Consider the following 17,799-nt stretch of genomic DNA (forward strand, 5'->3'; position numbering starts at 1 on the left):
TTGATAAATATTGCCAAATTGTCCTCCAAAACATTTCCTCACCAAAAATGTAAAAGAATATCTATTCCCTCTCAATGGCTAGTAAAAGTTGGTATGTTCTGAAATTAATATACTAGATTTTGAAGAGTTTGTATGACAAAAACTTTAAATATATATTTAATGTTTTTATATTGATTATATGTTGAAGTGATATTTTGAACATATTGAGAAAAACAGAATTGCACTTTTATAAAATTTTTTTAATGTTGTTGCTAGATAATTTTAAATTACAAATGTGGTTTGTGTTACATTTCTGTTGGATAGCACTGCTCTGCACCCAGGCAAAAATGCAGTTAATCTTATAAATATTTACTCACCTGACAGATTAAAAAATTGTATTTCACATTTATTAATATTTATATTTTCATGCTTATTCATATCCTCCTATATTTTCAATAAACTTAGGTCTTTTATTATTCATAACACTTTTACTATTACAGATCTTTTTTTTTTTTCTTTTTGAGACAGGGTCTTGCTCTGACACACAGGCTGGAATGCAGTAGCACCATCAAAGCTCACTGCAGCCATGACCTGCTGGGTTTATGCAATCCTCCCACCTCAGCCATCTAGGTAGCTGGGACCACAAGCATGTGCCACCACATTCAGTCACTATTATGGATATTAACACTACGCCTGTTCCACGTAATCCAAACATGAATGGATTTGTATCTTAAATTTGCATCTGCTGCCTTTATCACGCATACTAGTGGATAAAAGAAGTTTATCCAGAGAAAATGAGTTTTGCATTCAATTTCAAAGTACTAGTTAGCTAGATAAAGAGGTAGAATTGTAAGATTCAGGGGCATTCAGCAAAGAGATAAGCATGTAATGTCATGAATCAAGAAAAATGGCATATATGGAAAACAACAGTGGGTCCTTTGAGAGCTAAGGCAATACACTGGTGTGATGCAGGAAATAAGCCAGACATATCAAAGGAGCCAGATCACACAGACCAGGGGTGTCTAATCTTTTGACTTCCCTGGGCCACACTGGAAGAAGAACTGTCTTGGGCCATACATAAAATACACTAACACTAACAATAGCTGATGAGCTAAAAAAAAAAAAAAATTCATAATGTTTCAAAAAAGTTTACTAATTTGGTCTGCATTCAAAGCTGTCCTGGGCCATATACATCGATAAAATGTAAAAATTGGGCTATAACTTGTTCCGTAACTCTCAAATCTGCACTGTCCAATATGGTAGCCACTGGCCACATGTGGCTACTTGAAACATAGCAAGTCCAAATTAAGATGTGCTGTAAGTGTTAAAATACACACTGGTTTGAAGATTAGGACAAAATGTAAAATATGTCATTAGTAATAGTAGTCCAGTTATACTAAATTTAAAAATATTATTACAATTAATTTCACCTATTTTTAGCCCTTTTAAACGTAGCTACTATAAAATTCCACATGAAATTGTATATGTATTTTACATTACATATTCTATTGGACAGTCATGCTTCAAATCATGCTTCGTTCTTTACACAATATTGCTAAAGCTAATCCAGAATATTAGGTAATGCAAGTTACAAGATAAAAAGCTGTTTTACCAGCCTGTGCAACATAGTGAGACACTGTCTATACAAAAAATAAAAAAACTTAGCCAGGCGTGATGGCACTCATGTGGCTGAGGCAGGGGACTTGAGTCCTGGAGTTCGAGGCTGTAGTAAGCCATGACTGTACTACTGCACTCTATAGCCTGGGCAACAGTGTGAGAACCGGACAAAAAAATAAAAATAAAAATAAAAATAACTGTTTTACCTCCAATATAAAGAGTTATAGGTCTTAACTCTCTTTTTCTTTTTAGTACTAGTTTACGAGTTCCCTAATACAGAATAACTAAATCACGATTCTTCCTTAAAAGCTCCACAGTTTAATCTTCTATTGATTAAAAGGTTTTTTTTTTCAGTTATTTTATTTTGGCTACCTCAGCTAGGTTTTTTTTCGCCTTCATTTCACAACTTTATTATGTATGTGTTCAAAGACGTTCAAAGAAAAAAATAGTATTTGTTCTTAAAATGCAAAAAAAAATTAAACACAAATCTGAATAATTTATTCAGAATAAGAAATGTCCTATAATTCAAAACTGATCATTTAAAATTTGTCTAATTTATTGCTTAGAAAGTATCATAGTACAACTAAGCAGGTCTAATATCTTCAAGTACTCATTAGTCTAAATCTTTATGCCTGAAATACTAAGTATGATTACCAACTTTTGCTTCCTCAATACGCCTTACAAACGGAACCTCTTACAAACATCTGCTTATGTGCCAATCCCATCTCAACCTCTTTTCCAAAGCTTCCCACTTAGTATTGTATTTGAATTTTTTTTTCTTTTTTTTTTTTTTAAGATGGAGTCTCGCTTTGTCGCCCAGGCTGCAGTGCAGTGGCGCGATTTCGGCTCACTGCAACCTCCACCTCCTGGGTTCAAGCAATTCCCAGAAGTGACTGTTGCAGGTAGCTGAAGCTCACCTTTGCAGGGGGCACAGCTTCAAAAAATAAAAGTCAAAATATGAAGGACGTAAGAGTGAAGACTTGCCTCAGCCTCCCCCAGAGTAGCTGGGATTACAGGCGCCTGCCAACACGCCCAGCTAATTTTTGTATTTTTAGTGGAGATACGGTTTCACCATGTTGGCCAGACTGGTCTCAAACTCTTGACCTCAAGTGATCAACTCGCCTCAGTCTCCCAAAGTGTTTAGATTACAGGCATGAGCCACCGTGTCTGGCCCTGAATTGTTTTAATTTAAACAAAAGAACTAAAACAAAGACGTATCTATGATAACTGCTTTCACAGGTATCCAGAAAATCCACATAACTAACAATATTACACAGAAAAAAACTTTTATATGATGTACTGGTTCTCTAATGCAGTTATTACATGATGTACTGGTTCTCTAATACAGTGGTTCATACAGTGTCGTTCCTAGACCAGCAGCATCATTATCACCTGGGAACTTGCTAGGAATTCTAGACATACATCAGAAACTTTGAGAGCTTAGCCCTTTTGAGAGTTTATGTTTTAATAAATCCTCTAGGTGATTCTGACGCATGCTAAAATGTTAGAATTACTCCTCTAAGGCAAGGTTTCTCAATCATGGCACTACTGATATTTTGGACTGAATAATTCTTTGTTTGGTACGGGGAGTGTCCTGTGCATTGAAAGGTATTTCACTGTATCCCTGGGCTCTACCCACTAGATGCCAATAAAAACACTCCCCCAACTCCCCAACTCCCCCCACCCTCATGTCCCCAGTAATCACAACAATCAAAAATATCTCCAGACTTTGTACCCTGGAGGGTAAAAGCATCCCCTGGTGAGAACAACTGCCCTAAAGAAAAGAAAATCAGTATTCATCTATGATTATTGTTATTGTTTGGTAAATATTCATGCTTCTCTCCCCACTCTCCATGGGAGGAATACGATTCTGCACTCCAGTCAATATTGGGGCTAAATCATGACTTACTTCAGTCAATAGACTGTGACACAAGCAGAGGCTGTAAATGTGCTTGAAAGTCTGGCTTGGTCTTCTGAATGCTCTGCACTCCACTAAGAGAATATGCCTGGACAAATGGAGCAGACTTGAACCTGACTCACAGCCTAAAGCCGAGCCATCACCAAAGCACAAAGTAAATTTGGCTGATCATGCCACTGAGAGACTAGGGTTGTTTGTTAAGCAGCATTAGTGGAGCAAGAGCACTAACACAATACCACTAGAGACATATTTGAGCAGCTAAGCTTAGACTGCCTTTATGAATAAAACAGTCACTTTCCTTTCAAGCATATCTATTAACACAACTACTTTAACATTTGCTAAGGGGCTGGTTTTGTTTTGTTTTTTTTTTGAGACAGGGTCTCATTCTGTTGCCCTGGCTGGAGTATAGTGGTACGATCACAGCTCACTGCAGCTGCAACCTCCTTAGGCTCTGCTAAGGGGCTATTTTAACTGAGGCAAATGTCTTAACTATGAAGACCTAAAGATAGATAACAAATGGTCTCTGCAGAGAAGTTCATCTATATCATGCACTAGACCTACACTGTGGCCATATACATTTAAACTAAGTAAAATTAAAAATTTGGTTCCTCAGTAACAGTAGTAACATTTCAAATGTTCAATAGTTTCATGTAGCTAGTGGTTACCTCACTGCATGGTGCACTGAGTTCTAATGGACAGCACTGATAGATTTAAGCAAATAAATAATATGAAGTATTAGTACAACAATAAAGAGATGAGGCCAGGCGCAATGACTCATGACCATAATCCCAGCATTTTGGGAGACTGAGGCGGGCGGATCACTTGAGGTCAAGTGTTTGAGACCAGCCTGGCCAACATGGTGAAACCCTGTCTAAACTAAAAATAAAAAAATTTAGCTGAGTGTGGTGGTGCGCACCTACAATCTTAGCTACCTGGGAGGCTAAGGCAGGAGAATCACTTGAACCCAGGAGGTGGAGGTTGCAGTGAGCTGAGATCGCACCACTGCACTCCAGCCTGGGCAACAGAGTGAGACTCCACCTCAAAGAATAAAAATAAAAGAGAAATGAAGAATTAACTAACTTCCTGAAACACTTGTTTCCTCTTGACTTCTATCCACGATTTCTCACTCTCCTGGTTTTCCTCCTAGCTCACTAGCCACTTCTTAGCATCCTTTGTTGACACCTCCTTCACTACTCTGCCAGATCTCTTCATCTTCAAGTGTCCCAAAGCTTTATTCTTTTCTCTAAATTCTCTCCCTAGGTGAGTTAGTCCAGTTCCCTTAGAATATCATTGGCACACTGATGACCTTCAAATTTGTATCTCCAACCCAGAACTTCAAGCAGAGCTCCCAGCCTCTACAGTCAATTGCTTACTAAACATTTCAACTAGAAAAATAATTAGGCATCTCAAAATTTACATATATAAATCAAATTATTTATTTTTCGACCCAAAATCTATTTACTCCCTCCACTCCCTCCTCCTTTCTCAACTCAGGAAACAGTATGAGTTGTTCTGCCAGAAAGGTCACTCTGAAGGTTTCCTCCCATGAATCGTATTTATTCCACCTCTAAAAATATATCCCAAAGCCATCATTTCTTTCCATATCAACAGCTCTTAAGCCTAGTCCAAATCAACATCATAAATTACTATAACACCATTTCCTCCATTGGTGTTCACCATTATGCCACTACCAACCATTATCCACAGTGGACACAGTGATCTTTTAAAAATTCTGTATCAGATCATCTTCCTCTCCTGCTTAACACCTCCAGTGGTTTCCCTTTGTACTTAAAATCAATACTCTTTTTCAGGGCCTACGAGAGTTCATATAATCTGTCCCACCATGTCTAATTACATTTGCAATCCACTTTACCATTTCTCCTCCTTACTCACTGCTCTCCAACCCCTATAGCCTTCTTTCTGAACCTCTAAAATGCCAAATCAACTAACTCAGAGCCTTTGAACTAACTTCCTGGTGTCAAGAAAGTTCTTCTCTGAAATCTTTGCACAATGAATTCTTAACATTCATGTCTCTGTGCAAATTTCACTTATAAAAGAGGCCTTCCATAATCCCACAAACTAATGTAGCCTCCCACTTAAAGTTACTTTCTATTATATTGCTGTCTTATTTTCTGCAAAGCAAATATCACTATTCAACTCAGAAATCCTTTAACTCAAAGGTCATAATTGTCAGTTATAGCATGAACTTCAATAAAAATTTAGTGAGTATTTTAAGAAAAACATAATTTACAACATCCCATTAACCTTCTCAAAATTAACTCAATGTCTTCAAAAAAAAAAACAGGGAACAAATAGCATATAAGCCCTGTAAGATGTTCACAAAATACAGCCATACTGAATCCTTTCTTTGTATCAAATATAGAGTTAAGCATAGCAGATGTACCTATTTTTCCCCTAAATTTGTTTTTCAACATTAGATTAATTTGGTGCTTATGAAATGATTAAATTGTTTTAAAAGACCCTATTATATGGTAGCAGTCATAAGACAAATTTGTTCTTTTGTTTTTCCAGTCTCTTAGGTAGAGACTAACAATTGTGCTGAATTGTTTTGTGGTGTGTGTTCAACTAAGCTGAATCTACTAAACACATTCCAGCTTTAATCTGAATGAAATATTGAACCATTATTTCCCAAAGATACAAAAAGATTTTTGTAAAGCCATGTGCCACCTACCATGCTGTAGCAGGCAAGTAAATCTGTATCTCCCAAAGACTGATATTAACATTTTGAAAATTTCTTAAAATTCTCCTTTATGTTACTTCCTATCTGATTTATCGCGTCTCCCAATTTCCTTTTTACGTCTAATCTTGCCTCACTTCAATCCATCCTCCACACTTCTCAAATATGAACAAACACTGATTGTTTTACTCTGTTACTTACCTTTTCAACTGCTCATATTATCTATACAGTAAAGTATGAAGTTTAATAAAGTCCTCTATAACCAGGCTTCTACCTAACTATATAGCTTCACATATGCCATTTCCCTATGTCCTAGTCTCATTTACTACATGAAATTAATTCACTAAGCCATGTTTTGTTTAAGCTGTATACCTCTGCACATATTATCATTTCTTGGCATCCAACAAGGATTGGTACCAGGACCTCTGTGGTTAACGAAATCCACTGATGCACAAGTACCTTATTTAAAATGGCTCCTCTTGTATATTCAAATCATCTCTAGATTACTTATAATACCTAATATAATGTAAATATGTAAAAAGTTGTACAGTGTTGTTTTTCTATTTGTGTTATTTTTGTTGTTGTATTGTTATTTTTTTGTGGGTTTTTTCCAACTATTTTCAACCTTCAGTTAGTTGAATCCATGAAATTAGAAACTATAGATATGGAGGGCTAACTGTCCCATTTCCCTTGCTTTTATGTCCTTAGTGAAATCCTATTCTTGCTTCATCATACAGAATAAGCATCATCTCCATGAAGACTTCCATGATCATTTCAAGCAAAGTAAATCACTTTCTTCTTTGGGCTAGTTCTACACTGAGCCCATACTTAGTGGAAAGCAGTATTGTGTAATGGAGTCTGTCTTGAATTCTAGAATTTCCTGCTTATCATGTGATCTTTGTCAAATTACTTAATCTTTCTGTACTAGTTTCCTCATTTGGAAAATGGTAAAAGAAATAGTACAACTTCATATAACTTTTGAAACCTTACTGAGATAACTGGTTATTTTACGCATGTAAAGTTCTTAGAACAGAAACTATCACTTAGTAAGCACTAAATAAAAGTTATTAATTATTACATTATGTAGTAATAGTTTAAAGCTACACTTCCTCCACTAAATTGTGAAGTCCTTGACAGTAAGGATTGTGTCTTTTTTGTCCTTCAATCTCTAACAAATTTGAGTTACAAATCTCAGCAACTATCTCCTGACTTAAACTGAAAAATATCTGACCCTAGAGAAGCAAAGATCGAGCAATCACTTTCTCATGCAGTTTCCTGCTTATAAAGAGTAGTCATTCTTAATATGTAAAGTGCTAATCATATAATGATATTACACTGATGGACTCAAAGTTCAAAATCACATGAAGTAAGACATATGACATTGCACTAATGAACTTCATGAATTTCATACTCAACACATTTTTAAGTGATCCTGCCACTCCTCTAGTAGCAATAACTATTGATCTCTTCTGCACCTCCAAGATGTCAGAGCAGTGAGGCATCTTCAGGAAACTGGTGACATGTGTCACTCTCTTCAAACCAGTGACTGGTGCGATATTGTGTTAGCAATGAGGTATGAATCAGTGCTAGTTTACCAAGGAAGGTAAACTTTACCAAAGGAGTTCAACTAGCACTGATTTGTATCTCATTACTGACACAATATGGCACCAGTCTAGTCATACTAACAGATCAAACAGTGAAAGATGTTCAATTTAATCATATTTACAGGAATATTTGATACGATAATGGATATTAAGGAATTCCAAAGAACCTAAAAGAAAGCTGGAAAAGCTTTTAAAAAACTGGGGGAGGGGGAAATCACCACTACAGTATTCCATAGTGTATATGTACCACATTTTCTTTATTCAGTCTATCACTGATGGGCGTTTGGGTTGATTCCACATCTTTGCTATTACGAATAGTGCTGCAATGAACATACACATGCATGTATCTTTGTAATAGAATAATTTATATTCTTTTGGGTATATACCCAGTGATGGGATTGCTGAGTCAAATGGTATTTCTGGTTCTACATCTTTGAAGACTTGCCACACTGTCTTCTACAATGGTTGAACTAATTTACGTTCCCACCAACACTGTAAACACGTGGAGTACTATCCAGCCATAAAAAGGAATGAGATAATGTCCTTTGCAAGGACTTGGACAAAAGACCACAAAAGACCAGCCACAGATACAAGGCTGTCTTGAATAGGAGGGGCCAAAATGCTGAGGCCAGGCACATACGGCCTACCTAAGACTGCTGCTGCACTAGGAAAACAGAAAACCACCCTGCCTCTCCCTTCCAGGAGCTGGAAGCCATTATCCTCAGCAAACTAACACAGGAACAGAAAACCAAACACCACATGTTCTCCCTTATAAGTGGGAGCTAAACAATGAGAACAAATGGACACAGGGAGGGGAACATCACACACTACGGCCTGTCTGGACGGGGTAGGGGGAGGGAGAGCATTAGGAAAAATAGTTAATGCATGCTGGGCTTAATACCTATGTGATAAGTTGATAGGTGCAGCAAATCACCATGGGACACATTTATCTACATCACAAACCTGCACATCCTACACGTGTACCCCAGAACTTAAACTTAAATTTTAAAAAATCACCTCCATCCAAACAACAAGAAAAAGCTGGATAAACTACAAACTCCTACCAGACAGCCTGAAATCCAGGAATGGGGCAGCCCTCATTCCCAGGAGAAAAAAGATTACAGATTGTCCCAACTGTGGTAGAGCATAGGAGGAAGGAACAGAGACCAAATAAACACATAAGAAGAAACCAAGTATAACTTTAATAATTTGACAAAGACCAAATGCAGGCTAGCATAATAGTACAGCAACACTGAGAGCCCCAAACACAAGGTGAATTCACACTGACTCTCAGACTCTTTTGCAAGGGCCCTCACTTTACACATAAAGATTGGGAGAGGGCAAGAGACTAAACAGCCTAAGTCAATGCTACAGACACAGAGGAGGGGACTGACCACCAGTGAAGGAAAGCAAAAAGTTCCACCCTCCTTCCAAACCCTTCTCTCCCATAGAGGAAAGGACTTAAGCTGCTGTAGGAGGAGAATCAACCCTGTTGACCCCAGGACACAAATACAATCCATCCTTGCTGAAAGATGAGTAAAAGAAAAAACTCTCCATACCTGAGAGAGGGGCAAACAGCAGTCCTTTCTCAGAGTGAGGCAGAAAACTCTCTTCCACAAAAGACCAGCCACAGATACAAGGCTGTCATGAATAGGAGGGGCCAAAATGCTGAGGCCAGGCACATACAGCCTACCTAAGACTGCAGCTGCACTAGGAAAACAGAGAACTAACCTGCCTCTCATACCCTGAACTGAGTAACGAAACACAGTATTCTACAGCTGGAGGTGGGGCAAGAGCATGGCGAGAGGCACCCTCTGTAGTACAAGTGTGCACCAAAGCACAGGAAAACTGGAGTGGAACTATTACATAGAAAAATAAGAAAACGTCTCTGGCACAATGGTCTCACAATAAGCACAGGGCATCTTTAGAGGAATTTGAAGCCTGTGAGACACTGAAGATAACCATAGCAGAACAAAACTCAAACTCAGCTCAATTCCCAACTAATGCAAATCCCACAATAAAGGACAAATGATAGAAAAAAAGCATCCATTTCAAGGTGTAAAAACTATTTATCTCAGTATCTACTAATCTGCACATATTTGGCACTCAAAAAAAATGACAAACAAAAAGAGAAACAGAATTATCATAAACAGAAACAGACCCAGACATGACCCAGTTGTTGGAACTACCAGACAGGAATCTTAAATAACTATAACTATGACTAAGATGTTAAAAAAAAAAAAAAAAAAAAAACCTAGAAAGGTAGATGAAATGTGTTAACAGATAGGAATTTCATTGAACTCTTAGAGTTCAATGAAAACTCTAAGAGTCAAATGGAAGAGCTACAAATAAAAAATATAATATCACAGATGAAAAATTTCTTAGGCAGAATTATCAGTATATTCAATAAAGCCAAAGATGAATGCAGCAGATTTGAAGACAGGCCAATGAAAAATACCCAAATTGAAACACAACTAAAAAAAAGTGAAAAAAAATAGAGTACCCAAAAGCTGTGGGATAATACCAAATGGTCTAGCATACGTATAATTAGATTCTCAGATTCTTAGAAAGATAATAGAGAAGGAACAAGGCAAAATAAATAATTGAAGAAATAATGGACACAATGTCTTTTACAACCTAGTTTCAAAAGTCATATACCATCAGTTTTGCCTTATTCTACTGGTCCCAGAGACCAATCCTGACACAATCTGGAAGGGGTCCACAGAAGGGCATGAATACCAGAAGGCAAGGATAACTGGGGACCATTTTGAAAGCTAGCTACTACAAATCTGGTGAATGGATAAACAAACTGGTACACCCATATTGTGGAACAGTAATCAACAATAAAAAGGAACAAACTACAGATATGTGCCACAGCAAAACCCACAAGTGAATTATGCTAAATGAAAGACACTAGACCCAATAAGCTACATACAGTATTTATAATGGCATTCTGGGAAAGGTGAAACCAAAGGGACCCAAAACTGAGCTGTCAGGGGCTTGGAAAGGCCCAGAAGACTGACCATAAAGAGACATGAGGGAACTTTGTGGGATGATGGCAATGTTATATATTTGATTATAATGCTGCTTATATGACTGTACATGTCTGTAAAATTCATAGAACTGTACACCTGAAAAGGATAAGTTTTATAGTATGTAAATTATACCTCAATAAAGTGCTCATAGAAAGACAGAGAAGGGAACCTTGAGGGGAAACAGAAGAGGCTTGGTTGAGAGGATGGATACAGGAGTCGTAATGTGCAAATAATAAGTTTCTGAAAGAAAGATGACTACTAAACTAATAACATTATGAAGTTCCTCAAGCTAAAGAAATTTCTCCAAGCTTGAGCCTGCAGGTGAAAACTGCCTATCAAATTATGGGTTACAAGGGTGAGAAAAGATATCCTGGCAAATGCCATGAACTCAAGAATAAAGAGAAAAACCTTAGACGCTTCCCAAAAAAAAAAAAAAAAAAAACAAGTTACTTAGGAAAAAAAAAAAGAGAGGTAGGCATAGGCCTTTATACCCACAACATGGCAAAAGAAGATAGTGAAAGAGCATTCATAAATTTTTGAGAGAAAAGGACCGCCACCCAAGAATTCTATCCCAACAAAGAGTAAAAGGAAAGTATTTTGGTGTATGTTATCACTCATTTATCCAATTGAGAGAAACGACCAAAAAAAAACCTAAATAACAACTGAATCATAGCAGAGATAGAGGAGGAAAAGAGAAGACCTTATGACATATGTAGATAAATCTAACTAGGGAATAGTAAAGAAATTGGACAGAGATATAAGATAAAAAAAATCCAGTGCATTAGAATTAAAATAAAGCATCTAAACAAAAGGAATATTAAAATCAGACCAGTGTACAGTAGTATCTTTATCTGCAGTTTCATCTCCGCAGTTTCAGTTACCCTTGGTAAATCATGGTTCAAAATATTAAAAGGAAAATTCCAGAAATAAACAATTGGTAAGTTTTAAACTGTGTACTGTCTGAGTAGTGTGAAGAAATTTCTCACCATCCTGCTCCATCCCACCCAAGACATAAATCATCACTTTGTCCAGCATATCCACACTGTGTATACTACCTGACCGTTAGCCATCAACATCATCTGCTCCTGATATCCAATCATCAACATCATCATGGCTTGATGATCCAGAATCACCAGAAGCAGATGCTCCTCCTTCTGAAGTATTGTCAGAAGGTTAATAGTAGCCTAACACTACATCACAACACCTATATTCTTCACCTCACTCGCTCTCATCACATAGACATTTTATCTCTCACATCATTGCAGGAGGAAGGGTACAATACAATATTTTGAGAGCGAGAGAGACCACTTTCACAAAACTTTTATTACTTCATTACTTCTATTGTTATAATTGTTCTATTTTATTATTAATTATTGTTAATCTCTTACTGTGCCTAATTTATAAATTACACTTTATCACAGGTATTTATGTATAGGAAAAAACATAGTATTAATATAGAAAGGGTTCAGTACTATCCATGGTTTTAGGCATCCACTGGGAGTCCTGGAATGTATCCCCTGGGATAAGGGGAGATGACTGTACGAGGAAACTGCAAGTGACTATTTCCAACAGCTTTTTTGTTTGTTTGTTTTTACCTGGTTTGCAAGATGAGAGTGACCAAACAGCTTGTGACCCAATTTCCCGTACTGTTCCAGTCCTTTCCAACTGCTTGGGGTCAGCACCAGGAGGTGTCTTGTTTGGTGTAGTCATTTTTAAAATATTCTATGTAGAAAACAAGAATGCACACATTGTATCAGGAAGTGGGCATCTTTCTACAAAAGGTTTTTACCAAGAAAAATTTAATGGAACTCATACACCCTGATATTAATCATTTATTCTGAAGAATACAGTTAATATAATTAAATCACTATAATTTAAATCTTAGGGGCTGGGCATGGTGGCTCACACCTGTAATCCCAACACTTTGGGAGGCTGAGACAGGAGGATCATGTGAGCCCAGGAGTTCAAGACCAGCCTGGACAACATGGCAAGACCCCATCTCTATTTTTAAATAAATAAAAATCTTAGGAGTTCAGGTTTTGTTTCGTATGACCAGATATGCAAAGCAGTGAGCTATAGTAGTCAAAAGAGCACAGAATCAAAATTTTGGCTTCAGTATCTCCTTTAATTAGCCTAGACTTTGAGTAGGTCTGGGCTTTATTTCCTCTCCTGTCAAAGAGGTTCACTTGATGATTTTTAATTCTACAATGCTATGCAGTTCTATACTTCTATGGCTGAAAATTCAAATGACTTTTAGCCCTAGAAAAGTCAGACTGAAATACTTTTATTCTAGGAATATATAAATATTGATCCTCATTTTATTTACTTTATTTCTTTTTTTTTAGAGACAGGATCTAGCTATGTTACCCAGGCTGGTCTTGAACACCTTGCTTCAAGCGATCCTCCCACCTCAGCCTCCCAAGTAGCTGAGATTACAGGTGTGAGCCCATCGCCCCACTAAGATCCTCATTTTAAATATTCATTGAGTAATGCAGAGAACAGTGACACCTGCCCTCTAGCTGTCAAAAGTTTTATTTAAGACCCAGCCCGGTGGCTCACACCTGTAATCCCAGCAGTTTGGGAGGCCGAGGCAGGTGGATTGCTTGAGCCCAGGAGTTCGAGACCAGCCTGGAATACGGTGAAACCTTGACTCTAAAAAAATTCCAAAAAAATCAGCCTGGTGTGGCGGCACACACCTGTAGTCCCAGGGGGGCTGAGACAGGAGGATCACCTGAACTGGGAGGCGGAGGTTGCAGTGAGCCGAGATCGTGCCACTGCACTCCAGCCTGGGTAACTGAGCAAGACTCTGTCCCAAAAAACACAAAAATAAAAAAAATGTTAAAAGTTCACTTACATATGCTCTTACCATAGAAGATAGGGTCAGGAAAATGGCTTCAAGATTTTGAAGTGAATAACTTGCCCATTCTAAAAAGGTTGACCTCATCTTTCACATCTTTTGTTAATTTTACTAACTCTATTCATATGTGAAAAAACACTTCAATATTGGATCGTGAACAATATGTAAAACTGCTTTGGTAGCGCAGTTACTGCTACTGAACATTGTTATACATGCTATTCAAAATAGGTGCAATAGTTCTGCATACCGTTTCCTTGACACCTCCCATTGTATCCGAAGTTGTTCTCTAATCGGCACACAAGCACTTGATACTCACTAAATAACGGCAGAGACAACGGACTGTAAACTTTGGCAAGGCCTGAGGCTTAAATGCTCAATAAGTAATTTACTGAATGAATAAACAGATGAATAGGTTCAGTCATGAACTAGTTATTTGTCACTTGCCTGCAAGTTAGGTGAGCTCTAGGGCGAGAGTATTCAACCTGCAACCATCATTACTAACTGAATGTCCTGTTATCTAAAAAACGATAGAAATAAAGCCCATCTTTAGGGCGGAATTCAACTGCCGGACTTGGGACTGGACGCCACCAAGTGGATAAAATATGGAGCTCGGAAAAGATTGGATTCCCGGCCTGAACTGACCACACAGTTGAGAGGAAGTTGAGGCCTAGGAGAGCGCGCAACAGCAAGCCGTGCAGGGACCAGACTCTGTTGGCCCTACTGACACCTCTAGCGTTAGAATGACTAAGGCTCCACTCCTGACCCACCGGCCTTGAGGAAAGCGCGAACGTAAAAAAAGATTGAAACCGGAGAGGCGAATGCATCTGTTTACGCTAGGACCACGCTCGACGTCGGAGAAAAGCCCACACACTCACAGTTTCCAGACCTGGTTGCTTGCCGAAACTCAGGTTCTCAGGACCTCCAGCAGCTCCGTGCCACTCCCACTCGGCTTCCTAGGACAGCCTGGCTTCGCCAACGGCGTTAAACAAAGGTCGCAGCACAATGACGTCATATCTCCCTACCTACCTCCAGGGTTCCGCCTCGCGCTCTATGTCGCGCGCGCGCACTACGTCCTATGGCTCGCGCGAGCGGCGGCTGGGCACCGCCATTTTGGCCGGTGGCCGTGAGAACACGCTGTGTGGCTGAAAAGTGAAGGCAAGAGCTGATTTGGCATCTGTGCTCCCCTCCGCAAGGGGATCGTTTTCTCCAGGTACGTGAATAGCCCGGAGAGGTTTGGCTGTTAGCTGCCATCTGCCAGGTTGGAAAGACTGTAGGGACGTTCTCCGAGAGCCTTTGGTTAGGCCTTAGGTGGCGGAGACAGCAGCAGCGCGTGGCAGCGGCTCCTGCGGGACAGCTGGAACTGATGGAGCGCGGGCGACGCCGAGAGCTTGGGGGCGCCTCGGTCTTCACCTCCAGCCGACCCGGCTGTCGCCGCTGTTGCCTGCCACACCCGCGAGGGACTTCGAGAATGTACCTAGATGCCGTAGTCTCCACTCCCCCTTTACCCCACTCCAGCCCTGAAGCTAAACCTGCTGGAGAGGAAGGCACCTTTAGAACTTACAGCACTCTGTAGTACCCCCACACTCCTCCAGTACCCTAAAATGGATATATTGTCACATGTGCGTATTTGGTTGTAGGAAGTCGTGGCTTCCACGTTTTGTTGAGTGGAATGAGTCATGGCATCTTGCCGCCATGAAGTCGAATACTCGCTGTCTACTCCCAGGCTTTATAGAAATGATGCCCGCATGTCGCTCTGCTTTTCTCAGAACAGCGTGTACGCAGCTATGACTGGGGTTGTCCCAAGTAGTTTCCCAGTAGAAATCCTATAGTTTTTTTGGTACGCTTTTATAGCACTCGGCACTTTCTCCCCTTACCCGTTTTTCCCTTTATTGTATCTAATACTCATTGAGATCAAGGTTGATGTCTTTACTCAGAATACCTTTATTATCTCTTCAGGGCTTCGTACATTGTAGGCATTTAATACGTATTGTGAATGAATGACAGCCAAAGCCGAATTCCCACCTCTCATGAACTACATAAGCTTATTTTCTCTTTTTTGATGGTAAAAATCTATAAGAGGAAGAACTGTCCAAATAAGTTTTATTTTTTTACTCTTTCCCAACAGGTCTGCTAACTAGTCATTTGTGATAGTGGCATTTATGTTGCAGTAGTTTGTCCCGTATTCTGAGAATATTCATTGTATACCAGCCACCTGACAATAATGCTTTGTTAGTGTAACCAAAGGCTCAGAACCTGTATTTGAACCAAAAGCTGTTTGGGGTTTGTGAGCTTTTTGAGAACTTAGTTCTCCCCTATTTTGAAAAAGGGAGTTTGTTTGTTTGTTTGTTTAGAAGAGCATTTAACAATTGGGAGGGAGGGGGAGAAAACAATATTAAGTTAGAGTTCTTCTAAATGTCTTAAACTTAAAACTCTTTGAAATCAGAGCCGTGTACCACTCCTAACTTATACATGTTTTGTAAGACTAATAAACTACAATAAGCATGGGTTAGACTATTTCGTGTGATACTAAACATCATTAGTTAACAGCAGTCTTTGAAATGCTTTTACACAGCATTAGTTATTTTGGCTTTAGACTGTAAATGCTTCCAAGTATTCCTCACTTCCTTTTTTCCTCTCAGCTGTAAGAATGACACTGAGGGTCATTGTTCTAGTGTCAATTTTGAACACTCTTGTCTTTGAATCTGAAATATCCTCAAATCCTTGTTTGCAGGAGCCTGTTAACTATAGTCTTCCTCTCCAAGCTTTACTGTGCCTAACTTTTCTATTGAAAAACAAGTAGGGAATCCCCTTGCCCCAATTATTGAAACTGATACAGAAATTGAATTTAAAAGTGTTCACACAGTTAATTAGCAGTTCTACAAAGAATCCATGTTCATTTTTCTTAAATGCATTACAATTTATCACTATTTTTATAGAAATCAGTTTATTAACCACTTCTGGTATGTTTTTATTCTTCTTTAAAAATCAAGCCAGGGTAGTGACATGCACCTATAGTCCCAGCTATTCGGGAGGCTAAAGTAAGAGGATCCCTTGAGCCCAGGAGTCCTAGTCTGTAGTGTCCTGTGATCACTCCATTCAGCCAGGACACCATAGCAAGATCCCCATGTCTTTTTAAAAAATTGTCTTTTACAGTCTTTTGGTTTTTAAAATAGTTTGAAAAATTAAATATTTTAGTAGTTTAACAGAACTAAAGTTTAAGCAATTTCGTGATGATTTATCCCCTGGAGGGGAATTCATTATGCTCTTTCACTGAGTAATTTGTAGAAAGGCATTCAGTATTTAAATTAGAATGCATGGTGTCCAGTTTTAATAGCTTGCTAAAGAATCTTCATTTCCTAGAAAGTTGTCATTTCCCGAATAATAGCTTTTTTGTGACAATTCAAGTCGTCTAATTTCTTCCTCTTCTAATCTTTACAAGACCTGGACCAGTTTTTAGAGGAATAGAGTCAACCTGTTTATTGGAATAACCCTGTATTTATTACATGAACATTTAGTCTCCTTTTGAATGATTTTGTTTTTCAGTATGTAATTTAGTGGACAACTGCTTTATTAGCATCTAAAGTCTAAAATATTGGTAACTTGCAAGATTTCTAAAGTTGTTGTAACCTACAGGAAAATTATTTACTATATTTAAATTCATATTCTCATTCATTTAGCAGAAATGTTTGATCTCCTGTGTGCTAGGCACAGGTTCAGCCACTGGAATGAACAAAAATTCCTACCCTCATGATGGATGGAGTACATTCTACTTGGGGAGTGGAAAAATGTGTATGTGTTTGTAGAGAGACAGAATATACATACACACACCCACGATAGATGTGTGCATACACACCAGATATATATATATATATATGGAATATATAGTATGTCATATAGTTGAGCTAGGGAGAAAAATAAAGCAAGAAAGAAGGATGAAGAGGCAGTTGGGTGTATTTTTTGGTAGTGTATATTGTGGTAGTGTAGTTACAGAAGGCTCACTGAGAAATAGTAAAGATTGGAAGGAGTAGTAACTCTCTAGGGGGAATAGCATTACAGGCAGAAAGTGCCAAGATCCTGAAGCAAGAACATGC

At 38.5% G+C, this 17,799-nt stretch overlaps 2 protein-coding genes across 13 annotated transcripts in view; one reads left to right on the plus strand and one right to left on the minus strand.

Moving 5' to 3' along the window:
• Positions 1–14,726, minus strand: part of ANAPC10 (anaphase promoting complex subunit 10) — a 203,368-nt gene extending 188,642 nt beyond the window's left edge. For 5 of the 11 annotated variants that reach the window (XR_008502342.2, XR_008502341.2, XM_054486735.2 and 2 more), the window contains exons 1-2: positions 14,584–14,725; positions 12,447–12,573 (exon numbers count right to left, since the gene is read on the minus strand). Coding sequence is in view for 9 of the 11 variants with exons in the window: in XM_054486735.2 (XP_054342710.1) it covers positions 12,447–12,561 (115 nt within the window). In the remaining 2 variants the exon portion in view is untranslated. Of the gene's footprint in view, positions 1–12,446; positions 12,574–13,955; positions 14,024–14,152; positions 14,506–14,583 lie in introns of those variants that run through there. The other 6 variants (XM_054486733.2, XM_054486739.2, XM_063664148.1 and 3 more) reach the window with 5 other exon arrangements.
• Positions 13,978–17,799, plus strand: part of ABCE1 (ATP binding cassette subfamily E member 1) — a 31,687-nt gene continuing 27,865 nt past the window's right edge. Inside the window, exon 1 of one of the 2 annotated variants that reach the window (XM_054486731.2) lies at positions 13,978–14,918. The gene's annotated coding sequence lies outside the window, so the exon portion shown is untranslated. The remainder of the gene's footprint in view (positions 14,919–17,799) is intronic. The other variant, XM_054486730.2, reaches the window with a different exon arrangement.

Source organism: Pongo pygmaeus, chromosome 3, assembly GCF_028885625.2.
Source record: "Pongo pygmaeus isolate AG05252 chromosome 3, NHGRI_mPonPyg2-v2.0_pri, whole genome shotgun sequence".
NCBI classification, from domain to species: domain Eukaryota; kingdom Metazoa; phylum Chordata; class Mammalia; order Primates; family Hominidae; genus Pongo; species Pongo pygmaeus.